General features: G+C 54.2%; 1 protein-coding gene across 1 annotated transcript in view; it reads right to left on the bottom strand.

The window, feature by feature from the left end:
- Positions 1-1,356: 1,356 nt before the first annotated feature.
- Sptbn5 (spectrin beta, non-erythrocytic 5) overlaps positions 1,357-15,293 on the bottom strand; it is a 37,693-nt gene continuing 23,756 nt past the window's right edge. Inside the window, 35 exon segments of the mRNA XM_051183161.1 lie at positions 1,357-1,491; positions 2,072-2,144; positions 2,213-2,316; positions 2,494-2,565; positions 3,108-3,269; positions 3,383-3,402; positions 3,405-3,552; positions 3,720-3,748; positions 3,751-3,899; positions 4,022-4,106; positions 4,109-4,238; positions 4,422-4,444; positions 4,491-4,614; positions 4,692-4,769; positions 4,771-4,887; positions 5,143-5,347; positions 5,474-5,670; positions 6,372-6,588; positions 6,789-6,922; positions 6,924-6,972; positions 7,498-7,665; positions 7,667-7,737; positions 7,831-7,900; positions 7,902-7,955; positions 8,754-8,905; positions 9,014-9,104; positions 10,780-10,803; positions 10,805-10,870; positions 10,872-10,999; positions 11,940-12,003; positions 12,005-12,079; positions 12,296-12,414; positions 12,539-12,652; positions 13,769-13,883; positions 13,970-14,085. Coding sequence (XP_051039118.1) covers positions 1,357-1,491; positions 2,072-2,144; positions 2,213-2,316; positions 2,494-2,565; positions 3,108-3,269; positions 3,383-3,402; positions 3,405-3,552; positions 3,720-3,748; positions 3,751-3,899; positions 4,022-4,106; positions 4,109-4,238; positions 4,422-4,444; positions 4,491-4,614; positions 4,692-4,769; positions 4,771-4,887; positions 5,143-5,347; positions 5,474-5,670; positions 6,372-6,588; positions 6,789-6,922; positions 6,924-6,972; positions 7,498-7,665; positions 7,667-7,737; positions 7,831-7,900; positions 7,902-7,955; positions 8,754-8,905; positions 9,014-9,104; positions 10,780-10,803; positions 10,805-10,870; positions 10,872-10,999; positions 11,940-12,003; positions 12,005-12,079; positions 12,296-12,414; positions 12,539-12,652; positions 13,769-13,883; positions 13,970-14,085 — 3,678 coding nt within the window.

The following is a 15,293-nucleotide window of genomic DNA, read 5'->3' as shown; positions in this document are numbered from 1 at the left end:
ACATGACAACAGCAGCTATTTTCTAGAAGCTGGTCCTGAGCAGCCCAGGAAGGGTGCCTTGGGGCCAGCAGCCAAGTGGCTCCCCAGGATGTGTCTTCACCTGTAGCTCCAAGGTTTGGTGTTGCTTCAGGATTCATTTCGAGGCTCAGACCTGTTGGGAGAACAAAACTTAGGAACATACAACCATAGGATCCCCCTAAACATGGTGTGCAGCCCTCTGCCTCCCTGGAACATTCCACCTGCTAGGAGTGGGATGTAAAGTCATGGTCCTGCAAACTCTGTCAGCCAGGCAAGTGGTGCCCAGGCCCTGCCCTGGAAATGTAGCTGGGATGCTTGAAATGTAATCCCAGCTACCCAAGAGACTGACGCAGGAAGATCACAAGTTCAAAGCCAGTCAAAGCTAGCCAAGGCTATCTCTCTGTGGTAGAGTAAGAACACAGTGCTCTTCGTTCCCAGGACTACCAGAAACTAATATGTCTAAAACAGGTCCCGTTTTTTTCCATCTACACCATCTGAGCCAAGCTAGAGTTCAGGAATTCTGTAAGAGAGGTGGATGGCTATGCCAGAAAGCACAGCTGTGGCTGTCACCTGTCACAGCATCATGAGACCCTTCCAGGCACACAGTTGCTTCAGTCTAGATGTTGCTATACTGGACCTGGAGACCCATGGGTGTGGAAGTGGTGTTCACATCCTCTCCCACATGCCCCAATCACCCCACTTTGAGAGCCCTGAAGCCCTCTCGCTCGGAGATAGGAAAGACATGGGTGAGATGCCTGAGCATCTGAATGAAGCCAGAAGCCACAAGAGGCTAAGGATGCCTGTATGTATTCAACCTGCCTCATCCCTCAGCCTTTGTAGTTCTTGCCACAGTATCACATGCTGATACCTTGGCCCTGTCTGTTCCCTCAGATCAGGGACAGAATCAAGAGAGGATGAAGGTAAAGAACAGAGATGCAAGAAATGGCTGAGATGTTGCTGTCTCCGAGGAAGGAAACAGGAAGTTTGAGAGTGAGGACTGTGGGGAGGACAGTCCAGGGGAGCGTTGCAGTGGTATGCAGGGTAGACACCTCTTGCCTATGGTGATCTGTCACCAGCAGAGCAGGTAGGGATGAGATGGAGTGAGCCCTGCAAGGGGGCTGGAGTCTGGGGAAAGGGAGCCTTGGACCTGCTCTTACCTCTAAAGAATGGAGGTGTGAGGCTTTCTGGCTTTCTGAGGGGTGGGGCCTCTTCACCAGCCCACTCAGCAGCATGGGCCCTGAGCCCTGGCATCTCGGATTAAGAGGAAAACCCATTCCACCAGTATCCCACTTAAGCACAGCATCTTCTCTCAGCTGGGAATCTGGTCTGGGTTCTAGGCTATACAACCATGCAGACTCCTCGAGAGCTCCCCACCAAGACCCAGAGCAGGGAGATGGAGAAACCCAGGTTCCCTTTGGATTCTGCAAAGAGGCTCGGGGTGGAGACTGGGGGAGGTGATGACAGCGAGGAAGGCTGGGGTGAAGGGACTGGAGGGAACCCTGGCCCCCTGTCACCCTCCACAGAGAACCCATCAGACAGAGAGGCATGGGTGGGAAAGTGTTTTCTGCACGATCATCCTGCTGGTGGGAGCTTGGCCACAGTCCAGACCTCTCAGGCTACAGCATTCAGAGTTACCAGTCAAGGCCAGAAAGGAACAGAACCCATAAAGATCCTGGCTGGGGCCAGTCCAGGCTCCAAGGGGGACAGGGCATGACAATCTTTAGCTGTGTCACTTTAGCTAAATTTCTTAGCTTCTCAAGAGTTCTTTGAGAAAAATGTTAGTCCCACTTTTAGACATTAGAGGTAGTAGCTGTGAAAGCCCATAGCTACATAAAATACAAGCCACACCGGGAGCTTGGGGTCCATGGGGTCCACCCACTACCTTCTTCCTTCCCTACCCCCGTGCCATGCTATCCAGGGCTGACTGCCAGTTTGCAGCCTGCTTTTCAGATAGTATTGCAAACAGATCTCTGTTCTGCTCAGCCTGCTTCCCAAACGGGCCTGCAGCCCCTCAGCCAAGCTACTATCAAGAGGCCAGGCCTATAGTCCTCACCTTGGGGAGAAAGCATGCTTCCTGTCCTCCAGTCTCACACTCAGGCATAAGAGGGGCTACGCAAGCCAGCTCCTGGGGAGAGATGAGGTGCAGGGGTCACAGGAGCCACCTCAGCTTTTCCCCCGAGATTGGTCTCTTCCCCCAGTGCCACCTGGAAATTCCACTGCCTCCCTCATAGCCAGGGACAAGCCCAGGGCTCTGTGTGCCATGGTCCCATGGCTCCTGATCCAGAAGCTGGTGCTGGACTATGGGGAAAACACAAGGAAGAAGACCCAGGCCTTTCCAGGAAAGTACTGAGAACAGGAACTATGGGTCTTCCCTGAAATCATCTATGAAGCTACCCAGGAGTCTAATGGTAACCACAGTGCCAGGCCCAGATGGCCGCTGAACATGGAGTTGCCTACAGTGAGGCCAGTACTCACCTGCCTCCCCTCCGCGGGAGGCTGCTGCTTAAGTTCCACCAGCCCCTCCACGACATGAGTGTCCTTCACCTCCTGAAGACACAAGGCAAGGGTCCAGATGTCAGGCCCAGCATAGACAAGTAAAGGGAGACACCCACTCCTCATTTCTAGTGAGCCCCAGCAGTCCTGACCCCGATACACCTGCTCTAAAATGTAGGCCCTAGGTACCCTGAGTCCCTGTGGCCTGGCTACACGCTCCAGGGAGATAACTGGTCTGGTGGGGGCATCAGTCTACAGCAGGCCCCTCATCTCAGCCAGACATGCAACCAACCCCCAGCTCAGAGAGCCTCCACAGGAAGGCTCCGCCTGGCTGCCACCTTGTGTGTGTGTTTGTGTGTCTGTGTACATACACACCATAACCTTAATCCTTCCCTGTTTTCTCTCACTCCAAGAGTGCTGGTCTCCTCTGTGCTTATGCTTCAGCTTTGAGTCTTCTATCCTTGCTAGCCCACAGGGGCACACGGCCCTGGGGTAACAGGGATGGTTGTTTTCCTGAAGGAGAAACCCTGAGGAAGACTCCATGAGGCCTAACTGCCCTCAGGAGCCCTCACCTACAGACTGAGGGACTGTCCCACCACCTCCCTCATATGCCCTTTCTCAGGGTACCCAGCCCCCTCATCCAGCCCTTGAACCTCTGTTACTGTCTGAAGCTGGGTGAGCATCTCCTCACGGGCTGCCAGTAGCTTTTCCAAGGCCTGGTGTGTGCAGAGCATGCGTTCCACATCCGTCACTGAGTGCTGAGAGAAACGAGTTAGTATGTGGCTCAGGTCTGGGGTGCCGGCCCTCCTTTGCCCTCCACACTTAGCCCAGGGGCCTGTGAGCAGGAACAGCGAGATCTGCCTCCACTTACCCCACAGCTGGGGTCCAGCCTTCCTGGGAGGCCAGCCAGGCCTCAGCCAGCTCCAGCCTCTGTCGGAGCTGCTGCAGGCCCTGGCTCTGCCCGAAGCCTTGCCCACGCAGGTCCCATGCTACCTGAAGCTCCTGAAGAAGTCTTTCCAGCTCCTGCAGACACTCTGCCACCTGCAGGAAGGGGCTGCTGCCATGAAGGCCTGGGCAGAGCTCCCGCCCTAGCAGGGCTAACAGGATAGCCAAGCCAAGCCAGATCTTTGCTTTCTCCTCCCCTCTTCCTCCCCCTCCTGGGGCTCCCAGGCCCTGGCAGTGAGGCTCATCCCACCCTCCACTCACACCTCCAGGGACAGGAAGTGGCCGTTGTCAGTAGCTGCTGCCCTTCCTGCCATGTGTTCTGGGCTTGAAGGCAGCACTCCTGGATTTCTTGGTCCAGATTCTCATGCTGCTCAGGGAACCCCTTGGCCCCCACCACATCCCCAGCCAGCTCCTCTGAGGAAACCAGCTCCTGAGACCACGCTCTGCTGGGCAAGGAAAGAGCTGCTAGCAGAGCTGGTGGGCCGGCCTGGGGGACAAGGGCAGAAGTGCTACTCCCCCACAGCCAGGATAGGGCAGAGCCGAGCTAACAGTAAGGGCTGCTTACAGCAATTCCTGACGGTGCCCAAGAAAGGTGTGGGCCGGGGTGGCCTGCGGCAGCTTCTGGCTCCACTCCTGGACTGTAGCCTCAGGTTGGCCCGGGCCCCCTGCACCTTGGTGAGCCACTCAGCCAGACCCTCCTGCGCCGCAGGGCCCAGTCGCTGGGCCCCCATCCGTACTCTCTTCTCCATCCGTACTCTCGTCCCCTCTTTCTCAATAGTTCTCTGCAACCAGAGCACGAGGTCGGGCCTCACCCTTCCGGAGGGCATGCTCCCCATTCAGTGGCTCCTGGCCTGTGGAGACCCCTTTGTTCTGCTCTAAAGCCTGTGCCAAGTCCCTGAGCTGGAGGGGAGTGGTCCTACTGGAAAAGTGGCTCAGGGGCAGGCCCCAGGGCGGACGGCCATTACCTGTCCTCTCTGATGAGGGATGCCTGGAAGAGTGGGGATAGGGTGAGCAGCCCTGGGTAAGGCCTTTGCCGCAAGAGCTGTGCAGGGGACCGGCTGTGGGTCCCTCCAGCAGGGCGGTCTTCTCCTGCATCCAACCTTGGAGCGCTGAGGTGGCCTGCTCAAAGCGCTGGAGCTCACGGGCTGCAACCAGGTTCTGAGAGAGAAGGAAGGAGAACCCGCTCGGAGCTGTGCTGTGCTCCATGCTGTATGCGTCCCCGAGACGTGGCCTACCTCTCTACGGACTACCACTGTCTTGTTCAGCCTCTCCCAAGAGGCCTGGATGCGATACTTGTGGGTTTGAATCTGGGGGGTAGAACCTGGGTGCTCCTCTTTCCAGGGGGGCCATCAGCTTCCTCAGGGTCTGCACCTTGGCCTGCCCCAGGCTCTGAACTTCTCTGCTAAAAGCACCAAATATGGCTTCCATGACGTGGAAGAATGTAAGCCCAGGGATTGTAGGGCTTCTACTGGCAGCCGTGAGCCATGGAAGCTCGCTAAGAGGCCTGGCAGCACCAGTGGCCCCAACATCACTTAGGCCTAGAGTTCTAGAACTGCAGATTCTTCCAGCAAACACCCTCCATCTCCCTTGTTGACCCCCTCAGGATCCCCCATCCTCAAACACATGCCTTCTTCTCCTAAAGAAGCTGTCCTTCCTCTCCCCTCTGTCTGCTGAGGACCAGCCCACCTTGATGCCTTCTAGGTCTTGTCCGCAGTCCTGAGACTCAACAGCAGCCTCCTTGGCAGCCAGCCAGGCATCCAGGAGCCGGGTCTCTTGCTCCAGCTGGTGTAGGCGCAATTGTTCATGCAATGCTTGCCCCCTGTCCTCTGCTCTCTGCAGCAGCAGGGCGTGGGCCTCCCTCACAGCCTGCAGCTGGGACAGCACCCTAGGACTACAACAGGAAGGATGGACAGCACAGACTACAGCCCTCCCTCTCCAGGCTGGACCAGCATCCTCTGCCTCTGTGACTGGGACACCCTCCTCACTGCCCTTCTCCAGGAGTGTGGCTCTGGCATACCTGCCTGGGTTCTGTCCACTCTCTAGAAGAACCACTGTTTGCTGTAGCCGCTCAATGCGACTCCTGAACCCCTCCAAGTCTCTCATGGTGGCCTCCAGGCACCGCAGAAGAACCTATGTAGCTTCAGCATCCTGGCCCAGGTCCTCACTGTCCAGAATGCGGCCCCCTTCAGCTAGTCAGGGTCCTGCCTCCAGGAGCTGGGCAGTGACAGCAGGACTTACTTTCCCTGGGCCACCACCTCACTTTGAGACTTGAGCAGAGGGCTCCCCAGTTCAGAGGGGGGTGAGGTCTGGGAAGGGTGTCCTCAACCAGTTGCATGGGAAAATTGGAGCATGGCTCCTCCCCAGCACCTTCCGGAAGTTTCACATTTTTAAGGGTTCCACATGATTCTTTTTTCTCTATGTAACAAAGATAATTCATGTTTGCTTCTCAGAGACAGGGTTGCTATTTGTATAATAAAAGAATATTTAAAAATAAATAAAAGCAAATTTTAGCTAACAGTCCTTACTTCATTTATTTTTTGTCTTGTGAGACAAGGTCTCACTTTGGAGGACTTGGTTGGCTTGGAACTTGAAGTGGACCTCCTGCCTCTGCTTCCTGAGTATTGGAACCATAAGCATGAGCCACCATCCCTGGTTTCTAGTTTGTTTGTGTGAGACAGGGTCTCACTATATAGCTCAGCCTTGTAGGTACTGAAGAGTACACAGCTCACGTCTCTTGTTACTTGTTTAGTTTGTGGGGAGGCTCAAGGGGTTGCAGTGATGCCAACAAAGTTCCAGCTGAGAACCCAGGTCTGGGAGAAACAGGGGAAGAAGGCAAAGGAGCCCAGTGTGTTCAGGGGAAGCAGAGGAGGCCTGGCTCCGCCCATACCCGCCCCACACCCACAGCATCCTCTCACCTCCATCAAAATCTGCTGGACCTCCAGGGCCTGCTGCAGCATCCTCCTCCTCCGTGATGCCTCTGTCTGCTTGTGCTCTAGAGCTGCCTCAAGCTGCTGCACCAAGTGTCCAGCGTGCACAAGCTTCTGACCTGTACCCATCACCACCTGGCTCAGAGTCCTGTGGCTACTGATCTCCTTCTCCAAATTCTGCAATGGAGGAAGGACCAGGGATGTACTAACAATTGGGGAACCCACACTCTGAGTTGGGCCTAGAGATCCTACAGACTTACAAGGAATTCCCACTCCAGGATTTTCAAAGAAACTAGGTGTTCCCCAAAGCAGAGGCTTTGATGGTCTCAGTACCCTGTCCTTGACAGTGAGCCTCCAGCAGCTCTGGGGGACCCCCTCCCCAGCCTCCCAGCACAGGTCAGCAGCTGTTTCTCCTGCAGGTGCTGCACAGTGCTTAGGCTCTGGCCATAGTCCTGGGCTGTGGCATAGGGCAGCTTCTCCTGGACCTAGGCCATTTCCTCATCAGCGTCCCTGAAGAACTGCAAGAGTAGGCTCTGGGCTTTCCAGGGCTGCTCTGCGCTCTTGTAGGGGCTCCTGAAGGCTCTGGAACCTGAAATAGAACCAGAGGAGGCCACGGCCATCTGTTTCAAACTACACTATAACACAGTGCTCACCTACTCTGTGCCCTTCAGTGTGGGCAGGAGTATCGCGGTAAATAAGGATCAGGATAAACAAATAGGCAGAATAGATGTTTATTCAGGGAGAAATAACTTACAACCTAGACAGATGAACACCAGGAAATTCAACCCGATCCTCTCCTGTCCGAGTCATGAGAGAGTGCCTTTCCTGGCCCCCTCCGACCTCCTTCCACAGGTCACTCCGCCCATGGCTCCACCCCAAATGGGTGTGGTCAGTGCCACAGAACTATCTCCCTACAATTCCCCTTTTAGTCTAAAGAAAAGATTTAGGCTTAATACAAAACTATATACAAAACAGTGAATAACAAGTGTGCTCTAAGAAAAGGAAAATTGAGAACAAAATGACCTACACAGGAGAAAAGATGAGAACCTATGTCAGAAGGCAAGAGGGGTGCCCCTCCAAGAAGGCAGACAAACCAGGGCCCTGGGCCGTCTACCTCTGAAGTAGCTGCTGGGCTTGCTCTTCCACACCTTTGGCCAGGCAGTGGCCTTCCTGAATGCAGGCTTGGGCTTGACCCTGAAGCTCCTGCACTTGCCTGGTCTGACTCTCAACAGTTGCTTCCAGCTCCCCCTGCGCCCCCAGGAGTTCGCCCACCCCTGGCAGAGACTCTCAGCTCTGATTCCAGGGACTCTAGCCAGCTCTCCAGTTTCTCCAGCATCTTCTGCAGATGCAAAGCCTGGGACAGAATGTAAGAGTATAAGAGAGCGGGGAGTGGGGGGCATGTCCTAGAGTCCTGTCTAGTGAGTTGCTTCACAGCCTGTAGCCTCACCTTGTGGGTCCCCTGTAGTCTGGCCATCTTCTTCTGGCAGTTGGCCTGCAGCCCCGTCCAGAGGCCTCCTGAAGTCGCTCCTGATGGTTTCTGAGGCTGGGTGGCCTCCCTGTAGGCCTCTGCCCCTCCTATACCATACATCCTGGATTAAGGATGCTAGTACCCTGCTACCAATGACCCTCCTGCATTCTGATTGTGTGACAGGGGACAAAGTTCCATCCCTTCTTCCCTCTCAGTGTCCATGCCCCTCATCACCCCCCTCTTTTTTTTTTTTTTTTTTTTTTTTTTTTTTTTTTTGAGACAGTCCCATTACTCAGCCCAGGCTGGCCTCAGACTTGCTGCAAAATGCTCTCTGTAATCTTGAGCGCTGGGATGACCACACATACACCAGGCTGTCTCTTCCCTTTCTTCCTTGCCCTTTTGTTTCTGAGACAGGGTCTTGCTTAAACTGCCCAAGCTGGCCTCTAACTCACAGTGCTGGCATTATGGGTGTGTGTCACCACATCCAGCTTCACAAATGTCTTAATCTAAGCCTCTTTGTCCTCTTCCGTGCAATGAAGTAGCAATGATATTGGTTAAATGAGGTAACAGAACACTTAGCAAAGCACTTGGTATCAGGGGTAACCAGCCTAGGGTCAGGATTCCTTTCCAGGTAGAGAAGGGAATGTTTAAAACCAAACCAAACCACAACAAAAAGCAATACTCTATTTGATATCCTGAGCTCCAGGGCTGTGTCTTATTGTTTCAACAAACTCTATAAAATTATCAGAAAGGTGCCAATTTTGAAGTAGGAGTATCTATACACAGCTTAGCATGGTGCCTCACACAGAAAGCATGCAAAGGACAGCATTGTCACTACTATGATTCAAAGCCCAGCTGTAGGGGTACAGGGGGCTGGGCTGTAGCCCCTGGCCCCATGGAACCTCACCATCTGTAGCTCCTGTTGCTGGTGAACACTAGCATCCAGCTCAGCCTGGAAATTCTGCAGCTTCTGCAATTGTGTTTGCACCATGGTTGAGTGCTGCTGACCCTTGTCCAGAGCCACTAGGTTCTTTTCCCTCAGCCATGTAGCTACCTAACACAAGGACAGAAGGAGGCTCTGTTTTCCCAAACGTGCAGAGAGTCCCCCAGAAAGGTGTATGCCCCCGCCAACCCTCTCAGCCCAAGCAATGCGAACCTGAACCTCATCGGAATCCTGCAAGAAAGTCCGATGCTGCTGCAGCTCTTCCAGCTGGTGATCCCGTGCCCTTGCTCGCTCTGTGAGTGCCTCTCTCCTGCAAGAGGGGCTCATGGATTCCCAGGCTCAACAGCCAGGACTAGAGAGAGAGAGAGAGAGAGAGAGAGAGAGAGAGAGAGAGAGAGAGAGAGAGAGAGAGTATGTGTGTGTGTGTGTGTGTGCATGCATGCGTGCCCGCGCACATATATGTGGTGTGTCCCAGGATAACCTTTGCCTTTGGAAGCTGGTTTTCTCCTTCCCCCATAGGTTTCAGCGACTGAAACTTGCACAAGGACTTTACCTGCTGAGCCTTCTTGATAATCCCATCCCCATTTCTTTTTAAGACAGGGTCTCACTATGTAGCTCAACCAGGCTTCAGACTTGCTATGCAACCCAAGCTGGCTTCAAAACTCTTTATTCTCCTGTGCCCCCAAGAAGTGCTTGATTATATTGGTGTGTGCAACCATCCTGGCTTTAGCCACTTTTTTGATTGCTGCGAACAGGAGTTCTTCACAAACACACACACACACACACACCTTTGAAACAATGTATGAAAAACATTAGCAGATGCACACAGAATAAAGTTCTAATACTCCATCCGTGGGCCATGAACAGTTCCTCATCAGCTTTTCCCCTTCACTGGTGTTAACCAAAGGGCTTGGAGCTGGGGAAAACTGGAGACTAGACTGAAGCTGAACACCCTCCCCAGTATGAAGCATGCCTAGGGAGAGGGAAGGGGTCGATGCCATCATGCTGGGATTGACTAGGCCCGCAGGAAGGTAATAGAACTGCAAACTAACTTGCTGTTTATCCACTCAGACCTTCATGGGTTCCCAGGGAAATCTACCTGCAAGAATGAAGAGGGCTGGGGCCTATGAAGTGGCTCAGAAAAAACAGAGGATCTGGGTTTGATTCCCAGCACTCACATGGCAGCTCACAATCATTTAAAACTCCAGTTCCAAGAAACCTGATGCCTTCCTTCTGGCCTTTGAAGGCACCAGGCAAGCACATGGTACACAGACACATGCAGGCCAAACACCCATACACAGGAAATACAAATAATCAACTAGTAAGTAAACAAGAGGAGATACACTAGCTCCACCCGGAGCACCAACTCACTAGGAGCCACAGAAGGTAGCCCCAGACAGTCTGGGACATGACCTTCGGCTGATTTGCTTTGGTCTATACACTGGAGGAGCTGGGCCAGCTGGGCCAGAGGAGCTGCAATGAGGGAGAAGGCAAGGCTATTGTCACAAAATGGGCAGGCCATGTAGTCTGTGGTTGAGCTTCAGCTGCATAAGAGATCTTCAGCCTACTCAGGAGGGACAGGCACCACACTAAGACAACACAGCCCTCAGCGGCAGATTTAACTAGGACAGTGGAATCTGCCTCAGGTCCCATCCATTGGGTAGCCGAGAGACTCAGAACTGTGACTGTGAAGGGCTGACCTAGCATGCTCCTGTCCCTTCCATGTCATTAAATTGCTTCCTCTCAGTTTTCTAGTGTGAGTTCTTAGTGGATGAGCCTGGGATGAGGGAAGTGGATGCCATATTTTGTCTGATGGAGAACAGGCCAACGCACTGCCAGGACATGAGCGATGGGTACTCCCAGCATCTGACCCTAGGCTTTGAAAAACACTAGTAGTTGGGTCAAGAAGTTGAACAGGAAGGGAAGAGTTTGGGTAATAGATGTCCAAGCTGGCTCACCCCCAGTTCCCATCATCCCATAGGTACCTCAGGAGTAGGGCCTGACACCGTCAGGATGCTGAGGGCCTCAGGGTGTCCACTCTGGTGCAGGCCATGGGCTGTGGCCGCCAGCACATTATCTCTTCACCCTTGCCTTAAGGTTCCGCTCATGCCTCTTGAGCTCTGACAGAAGGGTCTCCACAGAGGACAAGGGGTCCCGGTGGAAGTGGCCTGCTGATGCTGACTGACTGTAGAGTTGCCCATTCCTCTAGACCCCCCTTTCACAACGTGACTGTTCTCCAAAGGCATTACTCAAACCCCACAAGGCTGCTTCCAGCTTTAGGAGAGGAGACAGCGTCTGTTCCATTTCCAGGCTGAGCCCTTCTCTCTCCCCCACACTCTAAGGCTACATCGGCCTAATCATTCTCCCGGGTCTCTGTGAGCTATGTGAGGTGAGCCAGGGCAAGGAGAGTGGTAGGAGAGTGATCCAAGGGAATGAATGGCCAGCCTGGCTTCTCAGGCGCACCCCACAGGCCCTGCCTGGGACAAGCACCACCTGGGACTGATGGGGACTGCTCAGCAGTGGAGAAGACCCTGCCGGCAGACTCAGAGCCGGGGCTCTCATCCATCCTCCCCGCTCCTGCTGGGCACTTAGGCCAGTCCCTCACCAGGCAGACAGGACTCCTCCCTGTCAAGCCAGCGTTCCACCTTTTCCACAGAGCTCAGAAGTAACTGGTGAGAAAAGACAAGAGAAAGCCCAGTGACTACTTAGCCACGTGTGTGACCTTTCTGGTGGTTCAGGTTGGAGAACCAGGGGCCCGGCTCCATGGTACAGGAGCAGGCTGAATGGCAGGAATATACAAGGAAGGCAGTCGGTTCAGCTTTGGTCTTGACCAGGGCTGTGGAGACATCATAGGTCCTGATAGTGGGGTAGGCTGGAAGCTGGCCTGGGGGCCCATCTGCTGCTCCTGGGCCTGCTGTAGCTGCCGCCGCCACCTTTGCCACAATTTCTCCAAGCTACTCAACTCCTGCTCCACAGCAGCCAGCTGGTATCCAGATGCAAGAAGCTGCTGCCCCATGCCTCGGGCCAGCAGGAGGATGGGAAAGGACAAAGGTGTTCGGGAGACAGAGAAAGGCACTAGCAGGTGTCACAGGAAGCGGGGAGTGGCGGTCCCATTTGAAAGGCGTAGTACTGGACTGCAGCTCACCTTGCATGCCTGGTGCTCTTGCAGCATGTACAGGGCTCTCTCAGGGCTGCAGGGGGTACCCCTGTGCCCAGTCCTGCAGACCCCGCAGCAGTATCTGCAGCTTCCAAGCCTTGTGGCCCACATCCAGCGACTCCCTCCTGCTCACAGGACTCCTTTGTTAGTTCTAGGATCACGGAGCCTCCTATCCCTCAAGCCCAGTATCCTTTAACCCCCTGAGCACAGAAGGTCTGTGGGCTGGGAATTAATTGGTAAATGGTACAGAAACTCGGGAGAAAGAGGGGCCAAGGGGAAGTGTGCGGTCTCAGAGCTGGAGGGGACCATTCAGCATAGGACAAAGTCCCAAGCGCTCATACCACTTCTGGGCCCTGCTCCAGACCTTCCACCAACTATCCATCATTTCTTGTTGCTTATGACGGAGGCTGTGGGCAACCTCCGGACTTCTCTTGCAGAGGCGGCCAACCTTGCCCTCAAGAGACTGTATGGATAAAGGTCAGGGCTGGGCAGCAGGGGCCAGGCTCTGTGGGTCTTAGCACCTGGCTCTCAGGAGTCCACCAGGGCTCTGGAGGATGTACCTGGGGCCTGGTCCCCCAACTGCACACCTCCACCTGAGTCTGGATGAGACCCATCCTCTGCTGCAGCATTCTCTGTTTCCACAGTAGCCTCTGCACATTCTCCAAATCCTCTGTACTCTCCAGGGCCTGGATCAGGGATTCCTGGCAGGGTAGGAGAAGGAGCCATTACGGGCTAGGCCATAGCATCAGTTGTCCCTCACCACAGAAGCCTGGCCACCTAGGGTGCCAGTGTGGAATGTAAGCACCCTGCAGGGCTGGAGCAGGGCCCTGGACTCCACTAGAGGCATTTCTTCCTGGGAAGGAACGAGAGCCTGGGGCAGGACTGGGCCTCGACTTCCCTCTGGCAAGACAGTGTGGTGCTTCCTGGCATTTTGTTTCTTCGAGACTCTCATGCCTCTGGGGAGGGATCTCAGAGGACAGAGGCCTGGGCTAGCTGTGAGGGCAGCATGCAGGAGAAGAGGTGCTGTCTCGCGCAGGGCTTCTTAGAGCAGATGCCTCATCTGCCTTTCAGCAGCTTTCAGTCCACCTGCATCTCTGTGGGAGCTGACACCATCCTGGGCCAAACCTCTCCTGGGCTTTAAGTCAGGGGAAACAGGTGTGCTCTGGCCTCTACACCCATCACATATCTGGGATGGAAGGAGGCTTGGGAGCTGCAGGGGTGGGGAGGGCGGGGACTGTAATACCTTCTCATCAGTTCCCTAGGGGACCAGCTGAAGAGCAGAGGGGAGTCAGAGACTTTGGGAGCCTCAAGGCAGCCTCACTCCCAACTCAGTGCACGAGGGGACTTTTCTTTTTTTCCTTTTTCTCCTTTTTTTAAAAAAATTTAAATTAGAAACAATCTTATTTTATATATAAAGACCAGTTCCCTCTCATTCTCCCACGTCCCCACCCATCCCCCATCCCATCCCTCTTCTCCATAGAAAGGATGAGGCCTTCTATGGGGATCATCAAAGTCTGTCACATCATTTGGGGCAAGGCCTAGGCCCTCCCCCATGTGTCTAGGCTGAGAGAGTACCCTCTATGGTGAATGGGCTCCCAAAGTCCATTCGTACACTAGGGATAAACTCAGTTCCATTACCAGGGGCCCCACAGACTGCCCAGGCCTCCTGACACCCATGTGCAGAGGGCCTGGTTCCGTCCTATGCTGGTTTCCCATCTGTCAGTCTGGGGTCCATGAGCTCCCACTTGTTCAAGTCGGCTGTTTCTGTGCATTTCCCTAGCAGGTCTTGACCCAGAAAGGGACTTTTCACTACCTACCTTTTCCCTGATCTGCTCAGTGATGCCATCCAGTTCACTGGACAATGTATGTATCTCCAGGGCCGCTTCAAGCCGCTGCTGATACAGGAGCAGGTTGCCATGGAAAGTCTCCCACATGACCAAAGAATGTGGTAACCCTTGAAGCCTGAGGTGGGCCCGGCTCTCTTCCAGCCCCACCACCCTCCCCCTTCTGAGACTGACCTGTCGTTGAGCTGGTTTTGCCGATGGCAGATGGTCTCAGCTTCCTCAGGGCTCTGCTTCTTGAGCTGCAGTGCCAAGTTTTTGATTCTCCGGATGTAGGTGTCATCCACTGTGGCCTATGGGGAAGGTGAAGGTGCAGACACCGGCAACTACCTGTTCAGGGCTGATTCTTGGAATAGCCGTTGAGATTGTCCCTTGGGAAACAACCGCCATCTCAGGGAGTTCAGCTGTGTCTCTTGCCAAAGATCATCCCAGCTGGGCTTGTTGACCATTTATACTCCCCCATGGATGGGTGGGAGGGCCCAGGTGCTCCATAGATCTGGCGTATGTAACTCTGCCTTAATTGCCCGTGGGCTGGGGGAGAAGCTACAGTGCATACACCTGGGAAGAGTATGGCGGGGCTCCTTCAGAGCTCTCCCTTTCGGGTTAGGCTCACTCACGGCCATGGTGCTCACTCACGGCAGCTGAGGACTCGGAACCAAGGCACAGCATCTAGCCAATGCCACCACCAGCTAAGGATGTGTTGGGGGAGGAGTACCCACATTCCTGTATCATGCTCCCTAAGGAAGCCCAATAAACCCCAGAATGAACTTTGTCTCATGTCTTGGTTTGTCACTGGGGCCTTGGGAGAAGGAGTAGATATTGCTTATGTCTCCCCAGGGAGGGAATTTTAGCAACCGCAGCACATTTAGGGAGTGGAAGGTGGTTATTTCCTCTGTAGTGACAGGTGCCGGAGGCCACCCCCTCAGCTCCAGTGAGGAAGACCAGCCTGGAATATACAATCTTAAAGTCTCTCGGGTGGGGAAATGGGCTTCTCAGAATGAGGACAGGGCAGGCAGGAAAGGTGGGCATAGATCCATGAGTAGTGTTTAAAGTTAAAAATGGAGCTTGAACACAGGCAGCCATACAGGAGCTTCCTGCTCCTGATGTGGGTAAATTTAACTCCTCTTAATCCCACAAGCACCTTCTATGAAGCGGCACATCTGAGAGGTGATCCTGGAGCATTGCCGGGCTCAGAGGACCATGGTGCTCACTCATGGCAACTCAGGACCAGGGCACAGCATCCAGCCAATGCCACCACCGGCTAAGGATGTGTTGGGTTTAAGACTGCAGCCTTTGCCCAAATCACACACCTATATCAAGGCTAGCACAAGTATCAAGCTGACCACAGGTGGGTTAGCACGCTCATCTTCAACACCTGACTATGAATACATTTGCCATCTCCCGTCTCTCCCGCAGAGGGAAATAGATTCCTGGTGTGTTTGGTCAGTGGTGTGGGTGAGGAGACGCTGAACTACTCACACTGAAGAAAGGCATAGGTTGT

Source organism: Phodopus roborovskii, unplaced genomic scaffold, assembly GCF_943737965.1.
Source record: "Phodopus roborovskii unplaced genomic scaffold, PHOROB, whole genome shotgun sequence".
NCBI classification, from domain to species: Eukaryota; Metazoa; Chordata; class Mammalia; order Rodentia; family Cricetidae; genus Phodopus; species Phodopus roborovskii.
This window is presented reverse-complemented; position numbering and strand designations above follow the sequence as displayed.